This window comes from Delphinus delphis, chromosome 7, assembly GCF_949987515.2.
Source record: "Delphinus delphis chromosome 7, mDelDel1.2, whole genome shotgun sequence".
Lineage (NCBI taxonomy): Eukaryota > Metazoa > Chordata > Mammalia > Artiodactyla > Delphinidae > Delphinus > Delphinus delphis.
Genome location: NC_082689.1, coordinates 26,910,686 through 26,931,854, shown reverse-complemented (window position 1 = coordinate 26,931,854; position 21,169 = coordinate 26,910,686). Strand labels below are relative to the sequence as shown.

General features: G+C 39.6%; 1 protein-coding gene across 3 annotated transcripts in view; it reads left to right on the top strand.

Annotated features, from left to right (window-relative positions):
- UNC80 (unc-80 homolog, NALCN channel complex subunit) overlaps positions 1–21,169 on the top strand; it is a 247,081-nt gene that overhangs the window by 198,785 nt on the left and 27,127 nt on the right. For all 3 annotated transcript variants that reach the window (XM_060015561.1, XM_060015559.1, XM_060015560.1), the window contains 8 exons: positions 212–350; positions 979–1,075; positions 8,495–8,665; positions 12,084–12,176; positions 13,580–13,615; positions 13,970–14,188; positions 18,632–18,832; positions 20,989–21,112. In XM_060015561.1, the coding sequence (XP_059871544.1) occupies positions 212–350; positions 979–1,075; positions 8,495–8,665; positions 12,084–12,176; positions 13,580–13,615; positions 13,970–14,188; positions 18,632–18,832; positions 20,989–21,112 (1,080 nt within the window). The remainder of the gene's footprint in view (positions 1–211; positions 351–978; positions 1,076–8,494; positions 8,666–12,083; positions 12,177–13,579; positions 13,616–13,969; positions 14,189–18,631; positions 18,833–20,988; positions 21,113–21,169) is intronic.

The following is a 21,169-nucleotide window of genomic DNA, read 5'->3' as shown; positions in this document are numbered from 1 at the left end:
TGGGTATATGCCCACGAGTGGGATTGCTGTATCATATGGCAACTCTATTTTTAGTTTTTTTTAGGAACCTCCATTCTGTTTTTCACAGTGGCTGCACCAACTTACATTCCCACCAACAGGGTATGAGGGTTCCCTTTTCTCCACACCCTCTCCAGAATTTGTTATTTGTAAACTTTTTAATGATGGCCTAAAATGGCTTTTCTTTGTACAGGATGCTGCCAATACTGGGTCCAGCAAAGGCGTGTCAGCTCAGTGCCTGTTTGACTTGCTGCAGTCGCTGGAGGGGGAGACCACGGACATCCTAGACATCTTAGAGCTGGTCAAAGCTGAGAAGCCTCTTAAGTCATTAGGTAAAAGCAAAACTTGCCTTGGCATTCTTTTTCTTTTTGTAATCTTTCTTTTTGTAAACGACCTTATACTGAATATTTTGAGCTAAATCAAAATAGCAAAAATAAGTGGAACGGTGATATAAATTAAATGAGTACATTTTCCTATCTCCTGTTTTTCTTAAATTTCTTGTAAATCTTAAAATGTAAAGGATTCTCTGCCATGAAAATTGTATTAAAAGGGGGCCTCAATAGACCACTGTAGTTTTCAGAAAATTGGGTTTTCCTGGGCAATTCTAAGTGAATAACCCTTTAAGACAGGCTTTTATTATCATGGAATGTCTACAATTAGAGGTATTCAAAGATGAAGTCTCATGTCTTACCTTAGAGCATCCAAATATCCTTCTATTAGATGAGTTTTTTTAAACTACCAAAAAAAAGCACTTTTATTTGTCATCTGATTATTCAAAAATAGAACAGAATTTTTAGTCCCTTTAGATGAGGATATTAAGTGTTCACAGTTTAGGAATAAAGTCTAACAAGGAAGTGCCTACAAAATATAACTGGAAAGAAAGTGTTAGGAGTGATAAATTCTTCTTTATCCCTGGTGGAATCCACTCTGATTGTGTGCCTTGCCCTTCTGTCCCTTCAGATTTCTGCTATGGAAACGAAGACCTGACTTTCTCTATAAGTGAAGCCATTAAGCTCTGTGTTACTGTGGTGGCATATGCTCCTGAGTCATTCAGAAGGTAACTGCAGCCTTTTAGTCCATGCCTTGTAATAAGTAAGTATGGCAAAGGAAATAAAATTGAGCGACTACAAAGGTTATGTTTGCTAAGATTAGCCTGTAATGTTCTGGCAAGTATGTTTTCAAAAACTAAATTTAGGGAACTTGTCATAGCAGAGGTTATGAAAAATATAGTAAATCTTCATCAATTTGAAATCCCCTAATTTGGAAATTGTGAAGTGGCTAAGATGTTTTAGTCTTGTTTAGGAAATATCCTCACATGTAACAGAAATTAATAGCAAATAAAATTTCAGAAAAGACATTTAAGCTACTTAAGAAAACTCATTTCAAGGAGCAATAAGAACTTGTGTCCCACAAAGAGCAGGAAGAGAAATCTTGCCTGTCATTTTGCCAAGTGCAAGGAATCCAAAGGACTCACCATGGCGAGTGTTATTTCCAGTTCTAGGATGTTGGCTCTGACCTGATTTTATTTACATATATATATATATTGTGTATATATATATATATATATATATGTAAAATATGTGAAGTGAAAATCAGCCTCATCTCTCTATTAAAATAGGTATTCTAAAGGCAGAGACAATAATTCAAATGAATTATGGATAACCCCTTTTTATGTAATGTACATGCTTAAAGATAAGAGCTGCATTCCTTCCAAATGTTCCATAATTCTGGCTTAACCAGCCCTATGGCCTTCCCTCCTCTTCCTCAATTCAACATTAGGAAATCTCTCCCTCTTAATTTCTCAATCTACTTTGATTTTTTCTTGTAATATCTAACCCATAAACAAAGCATTTGATTGTATTCTACCATATTCTTAGTATATGTGATACATCTTCCAATGCCTAATACAGTGTTGTATTCCATATATGATATAACAATATAAATTTATAAAATGAATGAATCAGGTAACAGCCAACTGTTTCCATGTTCCTATTTCTCTCATTTGTAATTCTTCTTGCATAGGCCTTTGTGGTGAGAAAATAGTTTGAAAATAAAAATATGGATTAGTCATAAACATATCACAGTTTTTGCCTCAACTTTCTTTCTTTTGAGAGAAGGATGGGCTAATGAATTATTCCAGGGTATTGCTCCTCTGTTAAGACTGCCAGATCTAGGTAGGTTATCACCTTTCTGATGTAAATTCAAAGAACTGAGACTACAAACTCCTGTCACACGGGAATAAAATATAAATCTTATCTGAGTGTGAACTCAGGGTTGCTGGCTCTGATCTAACCCAGAGTCACGCGCATTGGTCCTGCCTCCTGGGACCAGCTGTTGATCTCATGTGCTCAGGGTGAGCTGTGACTCTGACTCAGGTTTGAAGTGACAGGGAAGATGACTAGTGATTCTCCTGGTGAAACCAACAGAGAACTAGCGCTTGTCTATTCATACCAGTCCAGTTCTAACCTAATAGTCAAGCCTATCCTGAAACATCTATAGATCGGGTGATTTATGGAACACTAGATAGAAATGTATAACTGATCTGAAAGTAAAGCATAGTGGTCTACTTGGGATCTAAAGATTGCTTGGGGCTTACAGATTTCCACATTACTTAAAATTCTTAATTCTCTCTGTTTGATCAAATCTCCTTATCAGTTTCTCATATTCCTCCTTAAATCTACTTCTGGTTTTCAATTAGTGTAGAAAAATATTGACCCAACTATTGCAACTCTACTATTTTAACCCAGTGGATATTTTGACCCCAAGGATATTTTGACTACGACTTTATAAATACAAACATCTTAATCATAATTATACCTATAAATTTTCATTAAGGGATTATTTTCTAATTTATTTATGCCAGTTTAATTCCTCAGTCAGTTTATGTTGCAAATAAGCCACTTTCAACTTTTCATTTTATCAAAGTTCTTTTCATTGAAATTATTTTCTTTCTATGTAAAATTTATAATAAAGTTTACATTCATTGATTAAGTTTTAGGGGAGGACTTATTTTATCTTGGTCTGTATCAAACTTTGCTCATTAGAGTTTCTGTCATTTTGAGCTTTTCTGTTTCAGGTTTTGATCATTACTGCAGTTTCCCCAAGTCAAATTTCAACGGTGCCCATAAGATGTAGTTTCTTAATGTAGAATAAACATCTGAAGCAGGATGTTTATTAAATAACAAATTCTACTCAGTGGTGTTTTAACAATTGTCAGTTTTATTTTATATCAAAAATTCTTTCAGAATAGTTATTATGAATTGGATAAAAGACTGGGAATTTGTATTTTTAAAGTAATCAATGAAAAAAGCAGCAGACAACTGGTCAGGTATTCCCAGACTGCTTTATTATTCGGGATTAATCTTAGAGTGTAATACCATTATTTAATATTCTTCCATCAGTTTGTTCATTATGCACTATCTCCTCACACACCGCTGGGACAGAGAGAGCAGATGGTAGGGTCAGAACATCCCGCTGACAAGCAGGGTGACCTCCGCCCCATCTCCACAGTGCATTTCCCGGTCCCCCCACTGCAAATAATCTCTCCTGCCTCCGGTCCCAGAGCAATTTATTTTGAAGTTTTCCCTTATGAAATCTGTTGCTCAGCCATCTCGAGGCGCTGAGCCAAGTCACCTTACCTCATCCTGCCTCTTACCTACCAAGTCTGTAAACATGAGGAGCCACCTGAAGAAAACGCATACAGTTTATTCTTACCACAGCCTCTGGTGGAAATCTCTGCTCTCCTTGCCTGAGCTGAATATCACAGCCATCTTCAGGGTCCTCTTTATCCTTTCTCAGAAACTCCTGAAACGGTGTCAGTCATAAGAGTTGAGGTTTCTGGAAGGATCCAGTGAAGAGTGACTTCTTTCTTGCCCATGTTCTAAATAAATGAAGGAAGGCAGAAGGGAGGTTGAAATATCACCTTTAGTGCTGAGAAAGATTAGGGGAATCAGGCTTGAAACAGGACTGCCCTGAGAACTCACAGCAGAGGATAGAAGCCCTGTTGGCAGGCTTTTCCAGGAAAAGGAAAAGAGCTGAGCTGATTTTGCCCAGTATGTCTATATCAATTTGCCCCTCAGGTAAGTCTTTGTCTTCTCCAGAACCGAATGAGTAAAAGGGCAAAGAGGAACCGGGATTGATATTGACTGAACTCTCTCTGCTGGAAGGAAACATAAGGAATGAATAAAATATGCCACCCCCATCCCCAACATTCCCACCTTATTCTGTCTTAAGCAATGGGGATTAAACACTATGCCCCTGGTCAACCCTGCCTCAGGAGGGCAAATCTACCCTCTCTCAGGACGGTCTTCATCCTACTTTCCTTAGGCTCCTCCTACAATATCACAGCTCCATAAAAGGTTCAAAAATGGATCAAAACCTTACATTAACTTAACTCCAAGTCCACTCGATTCCAAGTGTCAAAATACCCCCTCTTCTATTTTCCACTCCAAGCATATCCAGTACCATGTTATTAGGGTGTATCAGAGATTCTGCAGTGCGATTAAGTGATAACATGAAGACACTGCAATGACAAAATGTATAAAGATTCTCTAATATTAAAATGCTAACAGCATAGAGAAGCCCTAAATTTGACTAAAAAATTCTCACATTATCAAATTCCCAATGAGATATGAAAGACACTTTCAAGTTAAAATCCAAACACATTGAAATCAAAAGGAATTAGAGTTCACAATCAAATTCTCTTGTCATTGTGAGTTAAAAGCCAGAGTCCAATACTGTTAAGCTAAATTAAAAATTTTTAAAAAAACCTCCCTAATACCTTATTCTGCTCTGTTTAAGCCAGAACTGTTCTTAATTCCTGCGTGGAGCCAGGATCTCTTAAGTAGTTGTTCCCTAGGATATGTTTCATGGGAATAAATTCAATTCTTACAAGACTTCAACATTTGTATACCAAGTCCCTGTTGTGCTTAAATTTTTTTTAAATAATGTATTTTATTTAAATATTCATACAAGAATGTTTTTACAAATTGTAATTTTATAGTTTAATGAATGTATACAAAGTTAACACATCAGTGTAGCTACCAATCAAATTGAAAAATCAGATAAAAGAACCACTATCCTGATTTCCAACACCACAAATCAGCTTTGTCTGTTTCTGAACTCAACTACGATGAAATAATATGGTAGGTATTTTTTAATGTCTGACTTCTGTTATTCAGTATTATTTCATGAGATTCATCCACGCAATCGTGTATAACAGTAGTTCTTCATTTGTCTATAATATTCTATTGTATGGCTATGCTGCAATTTGTGTATTTCTTCTTCTGTTGACAGACATTAGTGTTGTGTCCAGTTTGAAGCTATTACCAGTAATGCGGCAGTGAACATTTTTATATATGTCTTTGTGTGCACATATATATGCGTCTCTGTGGGTAGAAATGCTCTGCTAGATCATGGAGTCTGTATATGTTTTGCTTTAGTAGATACTACCAAAAAGTTTTCCAGAGGGCTTGTATCAGTTTTCACTCCCACCAGCAGTGTATAGGTGTTCCAGTACTCTACAGCCTCATCAACACTTTGTCAGTCTTTTTTATTTTAACTGTTTTTGTTGGCTTATAGTGATATCTCATTGTGGTTTTGATTTCCATTTCCCTCCAGCAAATGAAAAGGTTTGGAAGCCTTTCAGATTGTTTACTGGAATTTGGATATCTACTTTTGCAAGGGGCCTATTGAAGTATTCTACCCATTTTTAAATGAGATTATCAATAATTTTTATTTGATATATAGAATTTTTTTTAAAGAGTGTGATATAAATACATTTTAACTTATATAGAGTGGTGTTGCTGGTAAACATTTAACAACCAACTCTCTGGGAGAAAGAGTTTCTGATGTGTAGCATTGCCAATTTGCCAATATGTAGCAATTGCTGAATACAAAATACCAGAATGACATCATTGAATGTGGTGTTGGAAAGAGATGCTTACGGTAGGCCTTTTTCTTTAAATTAATTTTTATTGGAGTATAGTTGCTTTATGATGTTGTTAGTTTCTGCTGTAAAGCAAAGTGAATCAGCTATACATATACCTCCTCTTTTTTGGATTGCCTTCACATTTAGGTCACCACAGAGCATTGAGTAGAGTTCCCTGTGCTATACAGTAGGTCCTCATTAGTTATCTATTTTACACATAATATCAGTAGTGTATATCTGTTAATCCCATCCCAATCTCCAAGTTCATCCCGTCCCCCCCTTCCCCCTTGGTATCCATACGTTTGTTCTCTATGTCTGTGTCTCTATTTCTGCTTTGCAAGTAAGAACATCTATACCATTTTTCTAGATTCCACATATGTGTTAATATACAATATTTGTTTTTCTCTGTCTCTCTTACTTTACTCTGTATGAAGTGAAGTCTTACAGTCTCTAAGTCTGTCCACATCTCTGCAAATGATCCAATTTCGTTCCTTTTTATGGCTGAATAATATTCCAGCGTATATATGTACCACATCATCTTTATCCATTCCTCTGTTGATGGACAATTAGGTTGCTTCCATGTCCTGACTACTGTAAATAGTTCTGCAGTGAACCTTGGGGTGCGTGTATCTTTTTGAATTATGGTTTTCTCTGGGTATATGCCTGGTAGTGGGACTGCTGGGTCATATAGTAGTTTTATTTTTAGTTTTTTAAGGAACCTCCATACTGTTCTCCATAGTGGCTACATCAGTTTACATTCCCACCAACAGTGTAAGAGTGTTCCCTTTTCTCCACACCCTCTCCAACATTTGTTGTTTTTGGATATTTTGATGATGGTCATTCTGACAGGCGTGAGGTGATACTGCTTTGTAGTTTTGATTTGCATTTCTCTAATAATTAGTGATGTTGAACATCTTTTCATGTGTTTGTTGGCCATCTGTATGTCTTCTTTGGAGAAATGTCTGTTTAGGTCTTCCACCCATTTTTTGATTGGGTTGTTTGTTTTTTTGATCTTGAGCTGCATGAGCTGTTTGTATATTTTGGAGATTAATCCTTTGTCAGTTGCTTCAGTTGCAAATATTTTCTCCCATCCTGAGGGTTGTCCAGTAGGCCTTCTTGACTGGTTATTTAGCCATTCCAGCACACCACTGGCTACTTGTATTTCAAATAACATCTCTTACTCTGTGGTTTATAATTTTACTCCCCTAAGGTTGTCTTTTGATGAACAGAGCTCTACAGTCCAATGTATCACCTTTTTCCTATTTTTTAGTGCTTTCTGTGTCCTCTTATGAAATCTTGGCTAACCCAAGGTTATGAATATATCCCCTTATATGCTAGGTGCTTCTTTGTTTTTATCTTAACATTTAGATTAACAAGCCATCTGGAATTAATTTTGGTATGGTGTAAAGTAAGGGCCAAAGTTTATTTTTCCCCTAGAGGTATCTAATAGGCAATAGACCCAAGCACCATTTATAGAAAAGACTAGCCTTTCCCCATTGCATTGCAGTGTCATCTTTGTTATAAATCAAGTATCTGTGGATTTGTTTTGGACTCCTTATTCTGTTTCACATATCTATTTGTCTATCCTTGCACCAATATTATACTGTCTTAATTATGATAGTTTTATAAAAAGTCTGATGTCTGGTAATATGTCCTTTTACAATTATGAAATTTCCATCTTTAACTTACCTTGAAGTCTGTTTTGTCTGACATAATAGTTACATCAGCATTCTTTTGGTGTTTGCTCTTACTTTCACCTTCAACATTTCTATATACTTATATTTAATGTCTCTTGATAGCAAAATATAGCTGAATTTTTAAATTATTCACACTAGTAAGCAGCCATTTTCATACCTGTATCACAGTGACTGTTTCCAGACCAGACTCTTGCTGTAAACTTGCTTAAGCTTTAAGAAGCCAGACTCCTAAAGAAGGGTTTTATTTTGTTTGTTTGTTTGTTTGTTTTGCGGTACGCGGACCTCTCACTGTTGTGGCCTCTCCCGTTGCGGGGCAACAGGCTCCGGACGCGCAGGCCCAGCAGCCATGGCTCACGGGCCCAGCCGCTCCGTGGCATGTGGGATCTTCCCGGACCGGGGCACGAACCCGTGTCCCCTGCATCGGCAGGCGGACTCTCAACCACTGAGCCACCAGGGAAGCCCAAGAAGGGTTTTATTTTGTCTCAGATTTGTTACAAATTACTGAATGGAAGCTTTGTTGATTTTTGTGAAGCTTGTTTCTCTGATTGACTGAATAGCTCTACCTGTCACCATTCTATTGTTCTTTCAACCAATTGTATATATGCTAACTCTCCCAAGTAGATAATATTCTTCCTAAATGCAGAATTTTATCACCTTTTATCCGGTGCTTAATTAACTAATTAATTAGTGTTGGTAGATATTTCCAGCAGCTTTAATTACTCTTGACTTGGGTGGTGTGGGAAGGGGATTCAGAGTTTTCCAACTCTCTAGAGGCTTTTCATTTCTCCATGCTCCAGAATATCAAGTAGGGTGTAAAAACGTGATTTGGTTTTCTATCTGTTGATTAAAGTCTTCAGATGCTGATGGTCTTGGAAGCTTTGGTGCCATGTTACCTACAAAAGCTAAAGAGGCAAACGTCACAAGTGGAGACAGGGCCCGCTGCCCGAGAGGAGATCGCCGCCATGGCTGCTCTTGCGACATCCCTGCAGGCCCTTTTATACAGCGTAGAGGTCCTCACCAGGTAATCCCATCGGCAGAAATAGCCACAGCCATAAGCTCTATGTATCCACCAAAAAGAAGAAAATCTCTAAAACCCAGTTTTTATTTACAGATAACTTATCCAAACTCAGCTGAAACTGCAAGCATTCCCTAAGTTGTTTAGATAAATAGTGCTCAGTACTCTAAATAATAATAATGATGATGACAATAATAATAATAATTGTTAGTATTATTATTCTACCATGATTGCTAAACACACATTTACATGTAGCTTGCCGAGCTTCTGTGGCAGTTTTAACCCAGCAGTAAACAAATCTTTTGTAAAAGGGCTAATTTAGTGAATATGAAAATGTGATCCACGTTTTTATTAGCTCTTTTTTTACAAGACATGAAATGTCTGCAATTTCAGCTAAGCATTCTTTTATTATTTTCCTGTTTGTAAAGAGCTGGGTTTATTTTTACTTTAATTTCAGAAGCTACATAACAAACATAAACTACAAAATTTTATTCTAATGCTAGAATTGATAGATTCTCTGTCGGACAGGACTCAAGAGTGCTGAGAGAGGGGACTGAGGGATTTAGGATTGGAAAGGTCAGTTGACACCAGGGTTCAGCCCTAAACAAAGTTCCAAGAAGTTAGCCCTGTCACCAGATTCTTGGGTACAGAAGCAGAGGAATTGAGCTGCCCTGTGTCAGGGAAGGGCTGGATAGATGAGGCCTGGGCAGGCGTTGGTGGGTGGGGGCATTAGCGGGGCCGGGGGGATGTCTGTGTACCAAGGATAGAGCGAGTGGGGGTGGTAGATGCAGGACACTATATAGTGATAGGCTTTCCTTTTCCATTGTCATCTAAAATCAGCTGGAAGGAGACGTTCCTCCCCACGGGTGGAGGTGGGGAAGCCGTCTTTCTGCATCGATGTCTTTGCTTTTCCATCCCATTTGGCCACATTGTTAGCCTAAAATTCTATGGTTTACTCCCGTCACAGGCACCAACTTCTCCAGCCCCATCTTGCTCAGTTGGTGAGGGTACTCGCTGCAACCCCTCAGTCCAGGGAGGACTTTTTCAGTGTGCACCAGCAAGTGAGAGGGGGAGTGAGATTGTTATTCATTAAGTTCAACCTATGTTTAGTTCCTAATCTTGCACTACATTGCCAACTGAGGCAAGCACAACATAGCCCGAAGCCTTGGGTAGACTCTCTGCAGAACTGCCCGCGTGCATCTAATCTGAAGGGATGGGAAGCAGTGGAATAGGGAGCAGTGACAAACTGCCGGTGAGAAACTGCCCCCAGTGCTTTGATGATGGTTTCCTGAAAGTCTGAGGGGGAAGAACATTACAAGGAGAAATACGTGACTTACACCCTCCCTTCTGCACCCACCTGGTTATGTCACTAGTGCCTTCCTGTGACTAGAGGAGAGAAGAGCAGTCAATTTCCTTCAAGGGCCACTTGATTCTCTCTCTTTACAGTACACAGTGTTGATGCTTTCTATTCCCTTTTATAAGGATAAGTCAATTAACTTCTCCAAAACTGACTTACCAAAAATTCCACAAAGAGTTATGGATGGAGCTCTGACATTTGAAATTCTGTGGCCTTAAATATTCCAGTGTATTTAATATTCAAAAGATGGAGTGGAAGACTAGCCTCATTGGCTGGCTGTAATTATTCACAACAAAATTGGCTCCATTGTTTTTACGAAAAGAAAATGAGAAGAATACCACTTCGCTTCCACAGTCCTAATGTAGTTGCTCATGAAAAAAAATTAACCGTTCTATAGGTAGTAACAGAAACAAGTATATTACAAGTGTATCAGTATTAGTTTTCCACTGTTGCATAGCACATTACCACAAACTGAGAGGCTTAAAACTGAATGCGTTTATTATCATCGCATGGTTCTGTAGGCCGGAAATCTGGGCAGGCTCAGCTGATCTGTCGGCTCAGGGTCTTGCAAGGCCAAAATCAAGATGTCAGTTGGTCTGAGCTCTTACTGGAACGATCTGGGGGAAAATCCACTTCTCAGCTCATTCAGGGTTTTGGCAGAATCCAGCACCAGGCCGCTTTAGGTCTGAGGTCCCCTTTCCTTCCTGACCGTCAGCCAGGGGCCACTCTCTGCTGTTGGAAGACATTTGTATTCCCTCTTACAGGGCCCCGCAGTTGTCCAGCCAGCAGGGATGCCTTGAGTCCTTCTCAGACTTCAAATTTGTCTGCCCCTCCCAAGAGAAACTTTCTGCTTTTTAAGGGCCGGTGATGAGATTAGGCCTACCCAGATCGTTTCCCTTTTGCCATATGATGTAGCGTGATAATGGGAGTAACACCAGTGGGGCAGTGGGGGGAAGGTCTTGGGGCTAGCTTTAAATGCTGCCCCCTACAGCAAAGGCACCGAAGAGATGGTCTGGGGCGATTTTTAAAGGTTACTCTCCAGCCACAACCAGCATACAGAAAATGAGCATGACAAAAGCAAGCTTTAAAGAGTTCGTGTAAGCAATTGCTTTGAAAGGGCTTATCTTCCTTTCCACGTCACAGATGACACAGACGCAGTTTACCTATATATGAGCTCATTTGAACCTGTTTCTTAGCATCTATAATAAATTACTGACTTAACAATAGATACTAATTTACTCACTTCCCTGGGTAGTCTTAGGTACAATTTTTTTTTAACATCTTTATTGGAGTATAATTGCTTTACAATGGTGTGTTAGTTTCTGCTGTATAACAAAGTGAATCAGCTATACGTATACATACATCCCCATATCTCCTCCCTCTTGCAGTCTCCCTCCCACCCTCCCTATCCCACCCCTCTAGGTGGACACAAAGCACCGAGCGGATCTCCCTGTGCTATGTGGCTCCTTCCCACTAGCTATCTATTTTACATTTGTTAGTATATATAAGTCCATGCCACTCTCTCCCTTCGTCCCAGCTTACCCTTCCCCGTCCCCGTGTCCTCAACTCCATTCTCTACGACAGGAATAAAGACACAGACTTAGGTCTAACTTTGACTAGAAAGATTCTTTCCTTGTTTGATAGTTTCTCAGAAAAACAGAGTGGTTGATTATGGAGCAGGTGGCCTAAATGATATGTACACCCTTATCTTTTTTTTTTACTGTCTAGAATGGCTAACTTCCTGGTACCTGTGGAATTGAAAAAATGAACTCTTAACTCACTTAATCAGCACAGACTTAGAAGTCTGATTTCATGAATGTCTGGTCTGAAGAGTACTTGTTTATTACTCAGGACCAAGAAATGAAAGACCTTAAATCGTGGTGAGCTTATAGACCCTTGGGAATCAGTGTTCCCTTTAAAGTGCCTTCCAGGACAGACTCAGCAGGGGAGTGTGACAGAAAAGGCCAAAGTCTTTGTAAGCTTCTAGCTTCAAGCTTGTGTGAGCTGCAGTAACTTGAGGGTTTCATAAGTGTCTCCACTTCTGTGGTTTTGTTACTGTTGTTGCAGGCCCATGACGGCCCCCCAGATGAGCAGGTGTGACCAGGGTCATAAAGGGGCCACCACAGCCAACCACACCATGTCGTCTGGGGTGACTACCAGGTAATTCACTGGCTTTATTCTGTGGTCTCTCAATGTCGTACAACCTGAATCTCAGCTGTTGCGAGTGAAAGGAATCCTGAAAATAGTCGATATTGAGCGTGAAAATCTCCAAGGAAAAGAGAAGAAGGTGAGAGTTGAGAGTTACACGAAAACACCTAGGCTTTTTTTGCAGTTGTCACCTTTGTAAATGAAGAGAAGTAAGCCACCTTCAGAAAGTGGCATTTATGTCCATTTGTTTGTGTGAACATGCAAGATGTTCTCTGCCTCCTGGGTGGTCTTTGAACTATTCCAGTGTTGTTTCACTTGCCTCCAAGAAAAAGGCAAAGGAAACAATAATAATCAGGAGGTGGCTTCTCATTCCAGGGCAGTTGTGCAGAGTCACCTTTCTTTCATCTGGACAGATTTTCTACAGACATTTCATCCAAGCTTTGACTTAGCCCCTTAACTGATGCTTTCACGGTTGTTGACTTAATCACCTTCCCTCTTGGTGCAACTCAGACACTGGCTGCACTAGTTAATACTTTACTTCATTCTCCCTGGGTTAACCTCTAGGTACTCTGAGACAAAAATAAAAGTTTAATTAGCTTCCTCCTCCAAGGAAGATTTTAAGACACAGCAAACCCAAAATCAGCTAGGGAGAAAGTTCTCTTTTCCCAGTATGGAGTAATTAGCAGAGATTATAAGGAAAAACTGAATAATTTTCTATTTTCTCTGAAGCACATTTTTAAGTATATATCATTATTTATGTAAATTCCCTGCTTATCATATATTTATGTTAAAAATGAAATAAGTTCCAAACTATCACATCAGATATAAATTATCTGATGTGATAGTGTTACCTCAATTTCTCACATTAGGGGAACATGATTATATGGGTTTTGAGTAATGAGTTTAAGGGATATTTAGGGGTTTTCTCTAAGCTTACTGAGCTATGTTCAACACTAGATGAAAGGTGCCCAGAGAAAGAGGGTTTCTAAAGTCCTCTTACCCATCACTCATAAAGCAAGAAGTCTCTAGAACTGAAAGGAAGTCAGCCATATTTCTTCCTAAAATATAGCACATGATGTTAAAACTGCAACTTAGATTCACCTCACCTTGAAAGTTTTCCAAAATTTCCTTCATTTGACCACATTCCATGCGTTTGTGTGTGTTTTTAGAGTATCTGTCTTTCTACAAATTATCTGGCAGTGGAACGGCGTTCATGGCAGCTATAGTTGCAGCATATGTGGTAGGCAAATGAAAGATCAAGATTTTATATTTTAGGATTAGCATGTGTGTATTAGGGAGCTTACCAAAATGTGTAACTTCAAAGGCTTCTCATAAGAAAAAGCCGTCAAGAGGCCCCACCACAGGGCCCCTGCTCTTACTCCGATAGTTACGCAGACTGTTTTTCTGACTCCCAGGTACCAGGAACAAGGCGCCAAACTGCACTTTATCAGGTACAGAAAGACAACCTAATTTTGTACTAATTCTGTCATCTTGTGATAATTTGCCTTGTGAGCTGGGTTATGGTTCCGTCAGCTTTCTTTTCATTCAGGCATGGCATCCCACTTCTGCATAAATCCTCAGGAAGTGGCTAATGGAAAGCCACTGCAGTTTGGGATGACAGTCTCTTGCAAGACGATGAACTTTCTCGATCCTTCCGATAAGGTTCTCCTAGGCCCCGCCCTGCTGCTTCATCAACTTGCATGTAATCTAAGGCATCATATTTTTCTTCAGTGTGATACCTTCCTCTCATAGTTGCCCCCCGTACACCTTCCCAGACCCCCAGTTAAACTTTTATAACTCCCCAGAGAAAACCTGCACTTACTGGAGGAAGGGCAGGGCCTTCCCAGAGAGGAACTAGATGAACGTCTTGCTCGGGAGGAGTTCAGAAGACCCCGGGAGTCGCTGCTGAACATCTGCACGGAGTTCTACAAGCACTGCGGGCCCAGGCTGAAGATCTTGCAAAACCTGGCCGGGGAACCGCGGGTCACTGCCCTGGAGTTGTTGGACGTGAAGTCCCACATGAGGTACTGTCCTCATTGTCTCTGCCCCTGAGTGTGCACACAGCTTGGGCCGGATGTCTGGAGGGGGTTGGGGAGGGGTGTATGCAGTGGGGGGATAAATGTGGGGCAGGATAAAAACTTGAAACTGGCTGAAATTGATTGGTCTCCTGTAGCTTGGATGCACATCAAACAGGGCCCTCTGGGAAAATAGATGTTAGGTCTGTGGAAAAGGATCTTAGCGTGGACAGGGGGAAATGTTCTTAAAGACGGAAAAGCCCAGTTGATATATTTGCTCCTTAATAAAAGAGAGTGAAAGGGAGATTGCATCACCTGAATTCATAGGGAAGTAGCTTTCTTCCACATGCTCTTTACTGCACAAATTCTAATTTTTCACAAGAATCCAATGTCCCCTCTCTCTTATTTTACGCAAAAAAACGCACAGCTACTTTCTGCTTGAGGACTTGCTCTGCCGCTACACTATCTGAGGACTCAGTGAGGGGCCTGCAGGGAAGGAGCAGTTTTAACTCGGAGCCACACTTTGGTTGAGTCTGAGATCCCTTATATACATGTTGTGCATGATAGCCTTCGAACGTTTCGAAAAAGTGTCCTGGTAAAAATTCTGCACTAGATGAGGCCAGTCATCCTTTAAAAATTTGTACTCCTGGTATGTCAGGGAGAGCCCCCAGAATTATATCTCTGTGCACTCATGTTTCCTTCTTCCTAAGGAGATGTCATGTCACTTGTTGCTTCAAACTATAAAGGCTGTGTCTGTATTTTCAGATTCTTAAAAGGAACATGATTCCAGATGATCTTCTATTTAGATTTGTAACAGTTTTTAAAGCATCATAAAAATTCCTTGAAAGGAAAATTCCATTGGTAACAAAACATTCACTTGGAAAGTTTAGTATATCTGTAAAACTAAAGGTAGGCTTAAGTTCTAGCCTTTCAGCAATAACATTGCAATTTGGCAAAACACACCAATTTCCTGATTATCGTCTCTTTTTTTTCTTAAAATGATTCCTCGAAAAATTTAGAAAGTACTAAGTGAGGGAAAATGAGAAGCCAGAAATGTCTGGAGAACACAGGCTCTTTATCCTCCAGACTGATTTCACATTCTCTGAGTTACTGGCACACACCCAGAAGTCTAGAGCGTCACATGTGTTCACACTCCCTGCTGTGCTGTGATGGGGAAGAACTTATTTTGCACTAAGAATTTCAGCTCCTGCACTGGGAAAGGCGAGGAAAGTTTGAAGTGTTAGGCTTCTGTTGCCATAGTAACTCCGTGCTCCATTCAGGTCATCTCCCCTCCTTTCCTACTGATAATGACTAGCTGATCTGAGTAATTGTACATCACATTCCCAGAGTCAGAGAATCACTACTATCGACAGACATTTTGTGGGAGAAAGGGGAAAAGATTCCTGAAAGATAGGAGAGCGAGTGAAAAGTGGGGGGAGGGGAGGGGAGAAATCATGATAATGGGTTAGTACCTGTCTTATGTATATCTGTATCTACACTCAAGGCATTTGGAGAGAGGGGAGAGCATGAGTTAGAGAGGCCTGGAGCTCCCTCTAGAGGTCAAACCCTATTAAAGGTTAAATGAGCTCTAGGAGTTCAAATGATTAGCTCTGTGCCTGGCACAGATCTAGGGCTCAATAGATGCTAAGGCTAATGAGAAAGATCCACGTGCTGTCCTAGACACTGGGGATGTAAAATAAAGCCCTAGTCCTCAACATGATCACAGTTCAATACGTGAGGCACACGTAAGAATACAGAATGCGGTGTTGCAAGCACTATATATCACATGTATTTATGTGTTTATTATTTTACCAAGTACTTGAGGCAACTCAGAAAATTATATGATGCGAAGGGATACAATTTACAAATTAGAGAGTCGAAACAATGTGAAAAATTAGCAGGGAAATAGTTTATGATAAGATTAGCATGGGAAACCTATGTGATTTTATCACATTAGATACTATTGATGAACTGTAAATTTGACTTTGGGCTTCTGAGTTATCAAAACAACAGGGAGAAATGGCTGATCATAAAATCATAGTGTCAATAAGATAAAACACACAGCTAGGTTTTTTTGGTAAAGCAAAATCCCCTTTTTAAAATATGAAGAACAAGAAGTATCTCCTGGTTGAGGCATGTTGAAAGGAAAGAGCAGAGTGATGGGCAGCAGCCTCACCAACATCCCATCACAGGTAAAGGGCCAGTCTCACGTGACTGGATGCCTGGAGGTACCAAAAGCTGCAGAACGTCACGATGCAATTCAGCAAGAGTAACCTGTAACAGTTATTTCATGGCCTGGATCTATGGGAAGGTAGGCAGAATTTTTTAATGCCAGGGACTGTTTAGACGACATCTCCTCTGTTCATGCTATTTCACACCAGCTCTCAATAAAAATGGACCCGTCACGTTCTCTGGCCAAACAGAGTTTGCTGAGTTCCACATGTTTTGACCCTACACCAAAGCACAGGGTATAGTTAAGGTTTTCTTTTGTAAATCAAGTACACATTTGGCTGTATGTCAAAGTCAGAGCTAAATATATAAATTTTAGAATTGGGGACCTATAGGTAGTATTTAAAGTCCTAAGAATAGATAGTATCCATCAAGGATAGTATCCATGATTTTTTTTTTTAAAAAAGAAATGGGATGATATAAAAGATAGAGGAGATAATTGCAAGAAGTACTCGATTTGAATCAAGGAGCCAAGAAGGAGTGTTGAGGCAATCTGTACCCCTGCATTTGCAGAAGTTATGATTGGCTGCAAGGCTCTCAAGTAAAACATTCTTGATTAGATAGAGTTTCTACCCTAAAGGAATTTATTACCTCATTTTCTCAGACCAAAGCTGCCACAGCAGCAGAATAGCAGGACAGTAAGCTCTGCAAACGAATTTTTCTCTCTCTCCCCCCTCGCCCACCTCTCTCCAACTCTCCCTCTTTCCTTTCTCCCCCTCCGTCTCTCCCTGTGTTCTCAAGATTTTCATGTGATAGTACAGCAAAGACTGTATTAAAGGAAAGTTTTGTTTTATGCTGGAAGCATATTCATTTTGTAACATGACCAGAGATGAGAGAAATTCAGTTAATAATCCATCAGATGACACAAATCCAACTCTAAGTATTGTTTTCAAGCTTGAAATAGATCAGTTATTTCTCTAGCATTTCTTAAGGTTACCTACAAGATAACAAGGGAAAAGAAATCTGTGTATATACTAGATTTGTTGTGGTGGTCACTTCATGATGTATGTGAGTCAAATCATTGCTCTGTACACCAAGAAATATGTGTATATAGATATACTTGTATCTGTCAATCAAACGACCTGAAAAGTAAAGCATTATTTTCTGCATGGCACATTTGTGAGAAAGAGATAAACAAAAGAGTGTGAAGACTGTTTAAAACGATTTCTTTAAAACACACACACTCACACACAGTTTCTAGAAGGACAAGGTGTATGTTCAGTCTGGAGAGAGTATGAGTGGGGATGAAGAGACAGTGACTGTTGATAGTGAAGGGTTGCCATGGAGAAGATGGATTGAATTCATGCTTCCAGATGAAGCCTCATAGGAAAATATTGAGGGAATTGGGGGACCTAATATGAGGAGAGCTTTTCACAGTGTGGATGTCCAAAGATGGAATGAGCTGCCTCATGCAGTGGTGAATCCTCCATCCATGGCACTAGTCACACGGAGCAATTGTAGAGCAATCCATGTGGTAGAGGGGCAAGGGCCTAGCTCTGATTCCTATACCAGAGTGCCTGTCAGAATCACCTGGGGTGCTCTTAAACTGTAGTTCTTTTTAAGCATTTGTCCTGTCTCTCTTGGAGTAATCAAAAGGACTTCTTATTAAAATGCTATAGTTAATACATGGAAAAAAAGGAACGATACAATATTACCATTGTACTACTTCTAATGAGTTGAGGAGTCTGTGCAGTGATCACTAGTAGCCACTGACATCATGAAGAGTGACAGCTGGGAATCACGTACGTCCTGAGGAAAGTACACATCGCCTATGAAGGACACATATCAGAAAATCAAAACCTAATCTGATCTAGCCCCTGGATCTAACTACCAATTGAATTACGTACAGGAGAAATAGGATAACTTAAATGACACCATGGAGATTCAATCAGCAAAATCCAGAGTGCAGGAAATGCTACAGGACCAACAGCTAATCTCTCCAACAAATAAATTACTAGATGTCAAAACAAGAGCAGAAGAGGGGGAACCTACAAATTGAAAAGACTTAAGAGATATATCAACCAACTGAAATGTATGGGCCTTATTGTGTCCAGGTTTGTTTTTTAAAACGTTTATTTACAAGTTATGAGATAATGTGGCAGAATGTTCCCAGTTTAGGGAGTCAGTGTGCTGGAAGGAGGGTGATTAGCATGATGCTGTGTGGGAAAATTCTCATGGTGGCTTTCTAAGCTTATTCTTTAAAAACAAAACAAAACATTTTAGGTTGGCAGAAATTGCACACTCCCTTCTGAAGTTGGCACCATACGACACCCAGACAATGGAGAGCCGTGGGCTTCGACGCTACATCATGGAGATGCTCCCTATCACCGACTGGACCGCCGAGGCAGTGAGGCCGGCCCTTATCCTCATTTTAAAGAGATTGGATAGGATGTTCAACAAAATTCATAAGATGCCTACTTTGAGGTGAGGAGGCCTCCTAGTCAGCTGTTGGTATTACAAGCTTCAAACTTCAAGTTTGTCATTTGTGAAGGTGGTGGATCAATCCGCAGTTGAATGAATGGCTCAGAAGTGTTCGATTGGTTATATGTGCAGAGCTAATCAGGTATGCGAAAGCATAAATAGCAGGGTCTATATTTTGAGGAAATAACATATTCTTCAAAAAACTATATTTATCTTGAAAAATCTATTCACTTCTTAGCTATCAGGTTCCTTATCTGACACACATAAGAAATTCAATGTGTATCCTTCAATTCCTTTTAAAGTAAGGCAAGCTATGCCTTATAAATTAAACAACTAAGGAGAGAAGAAAAATTAGCTTGATGTTCAAAAATGTGTATTTAACATAGTATTTTAGGTACCAGTTTATAGAAATGCCAAGCTTTACAATAATCAGCGAAGCAGCAGCTAAAGAGCTCTCAGGGTTGATAACAAATACCTAATCTTCACCTTTTCACCTAATTCAGGTGGTACTAAATCAATGTTATTGCCACTTACCCTCCACTCAGTGGCCTGAAATATCAGTTGGTAGCCTTTCTGTGAGCAGACGCCTCCGAACCAGGCTACCTGGAGTTCTGAGCCCAGTTTGGAAACCTATAGCCACAGTGGGAAGATACATCAATTGATAAATGCTAATAAACCCACTAGTTTGGAAATTTCCACTTTGGGTTAGTGAGACCATTTTCTGTCCTGTTAAACTAAACCCCCAATCAATGCAACTCTTGCCCAAGAATCTGTAGCATTTACTGTTCAATTTGTCAGAACTTTTCCAGGTTTTATCCTGTGCTCTTTTCATTTATGCAGCCATCAGAAGCTGTTGAATTTATTAAAAAGAAATTGAAAGATTTTATTCTAATAATGGACAGTTTGCTCCTATATTCTTTTCTACCGTGATGATGGATGCCTATATGTTATTTCAAGGTTATTTATTTTAGTAGCATAGAAATGAGTATCCTTAAAGCACTCCTATTTTCTTTAGTGGTCCCAGTGGAACATCTGTGCCTATTGGCAAATGGCCAGTCTTATAAATCTCACGAGGGTGTGTTAAAATAACGTTTCTTCTAAAGATGTTAACATCTCCATAGGCTAGCTCATTTGTCATATAACTAAACCCATTACAAAGAACAGCAGTTTCCTAAAAGTAGACGTCTGGATAAACTCATAGACTTGATTAATTGTAGGCAATTTTCTTGGTGTGCATACTGTGAATTTGGGGTTGCCTTGGATTTAATTTCTTCAGGTGATCTCAGTTCAACAAGAGAAATGTTGACTGAACCTAACCTGTAGGTTACTTGAGCATCAGGAATGTCAACATAGCCTCATGTATGAACGTTTCCATTTTGTCATTGTAGAGATTTCAATTTGGTAGGCAATATAAGCTTAGAAATTATTTCCAGGAAATAGCATTGATCTCAGTAAAGCCCAACTTGTTTATTTAGGGGGCCACAGAAACGACTCTTCAGTACGGAGACAATTACAGACCAGATTGTCTTCTATTACAGAAAATCTCATATTCATCTAATTGGGTTATGTATACCACCATTTATACTACCATAGAATGTAGCCCCAAAATATCATTTTTTAGGAGGCAAAGAAAGAACACTTTTTAAATAGACTGTTTTCCTCTAATGCCATCTTTTTGGCAAGAGTTAAGCCATATAAATCTAATTAGTTTCAGTCTGGTATAAAAGCTGATGAGATCAACTGTAGTCTGATAAAAAAACATTTCAGAAACACAGCCTATAGTCAAATTAGTTCTACTGGGAGTAATGACTCCTATGATGGGTTTCCTAAAATGGTAGTCTCATACCCTCTCTCATAGTTAAAACCAGGAAACTTGAAATGCCACCCATTCATCATCTCTGTTTTTTCTTCAATAGATTTTGTCTCATTAGTCGAGTGGGGCAGGAGTGCCTCTGCTACGTTTTCAGTATCCTCTTCCCTTCCTAATGTGCTCTGTACTTTTGGAACAACGTGGGTAAACTTCCTCCCCTCTGAAGCATTTTGTTGTCTCAGACACCCATCCTGTCTTAGATGGCGTCAGAATCACTGTCTCATTCACTCGTTTCAGACAGTCTCCAGAAGGGAGCCACGCTGCTAATGGCTCCTATATTGTATTCCAGGCGACAGGTTGAGTGGGAGCCTGCCAGCAATTTGATTGAAGGGGTTTGTTTGACACTTCAGAGGCAGCCAATCATATCCTTCCTGCCTCACCTTAGGTCACTGATCAATGTCTGTGTCAATCTGGTGAGTAGCCAAGTGGCAATCTTATGAAACTTTACAAAATTTAACTCTGCTATTGAT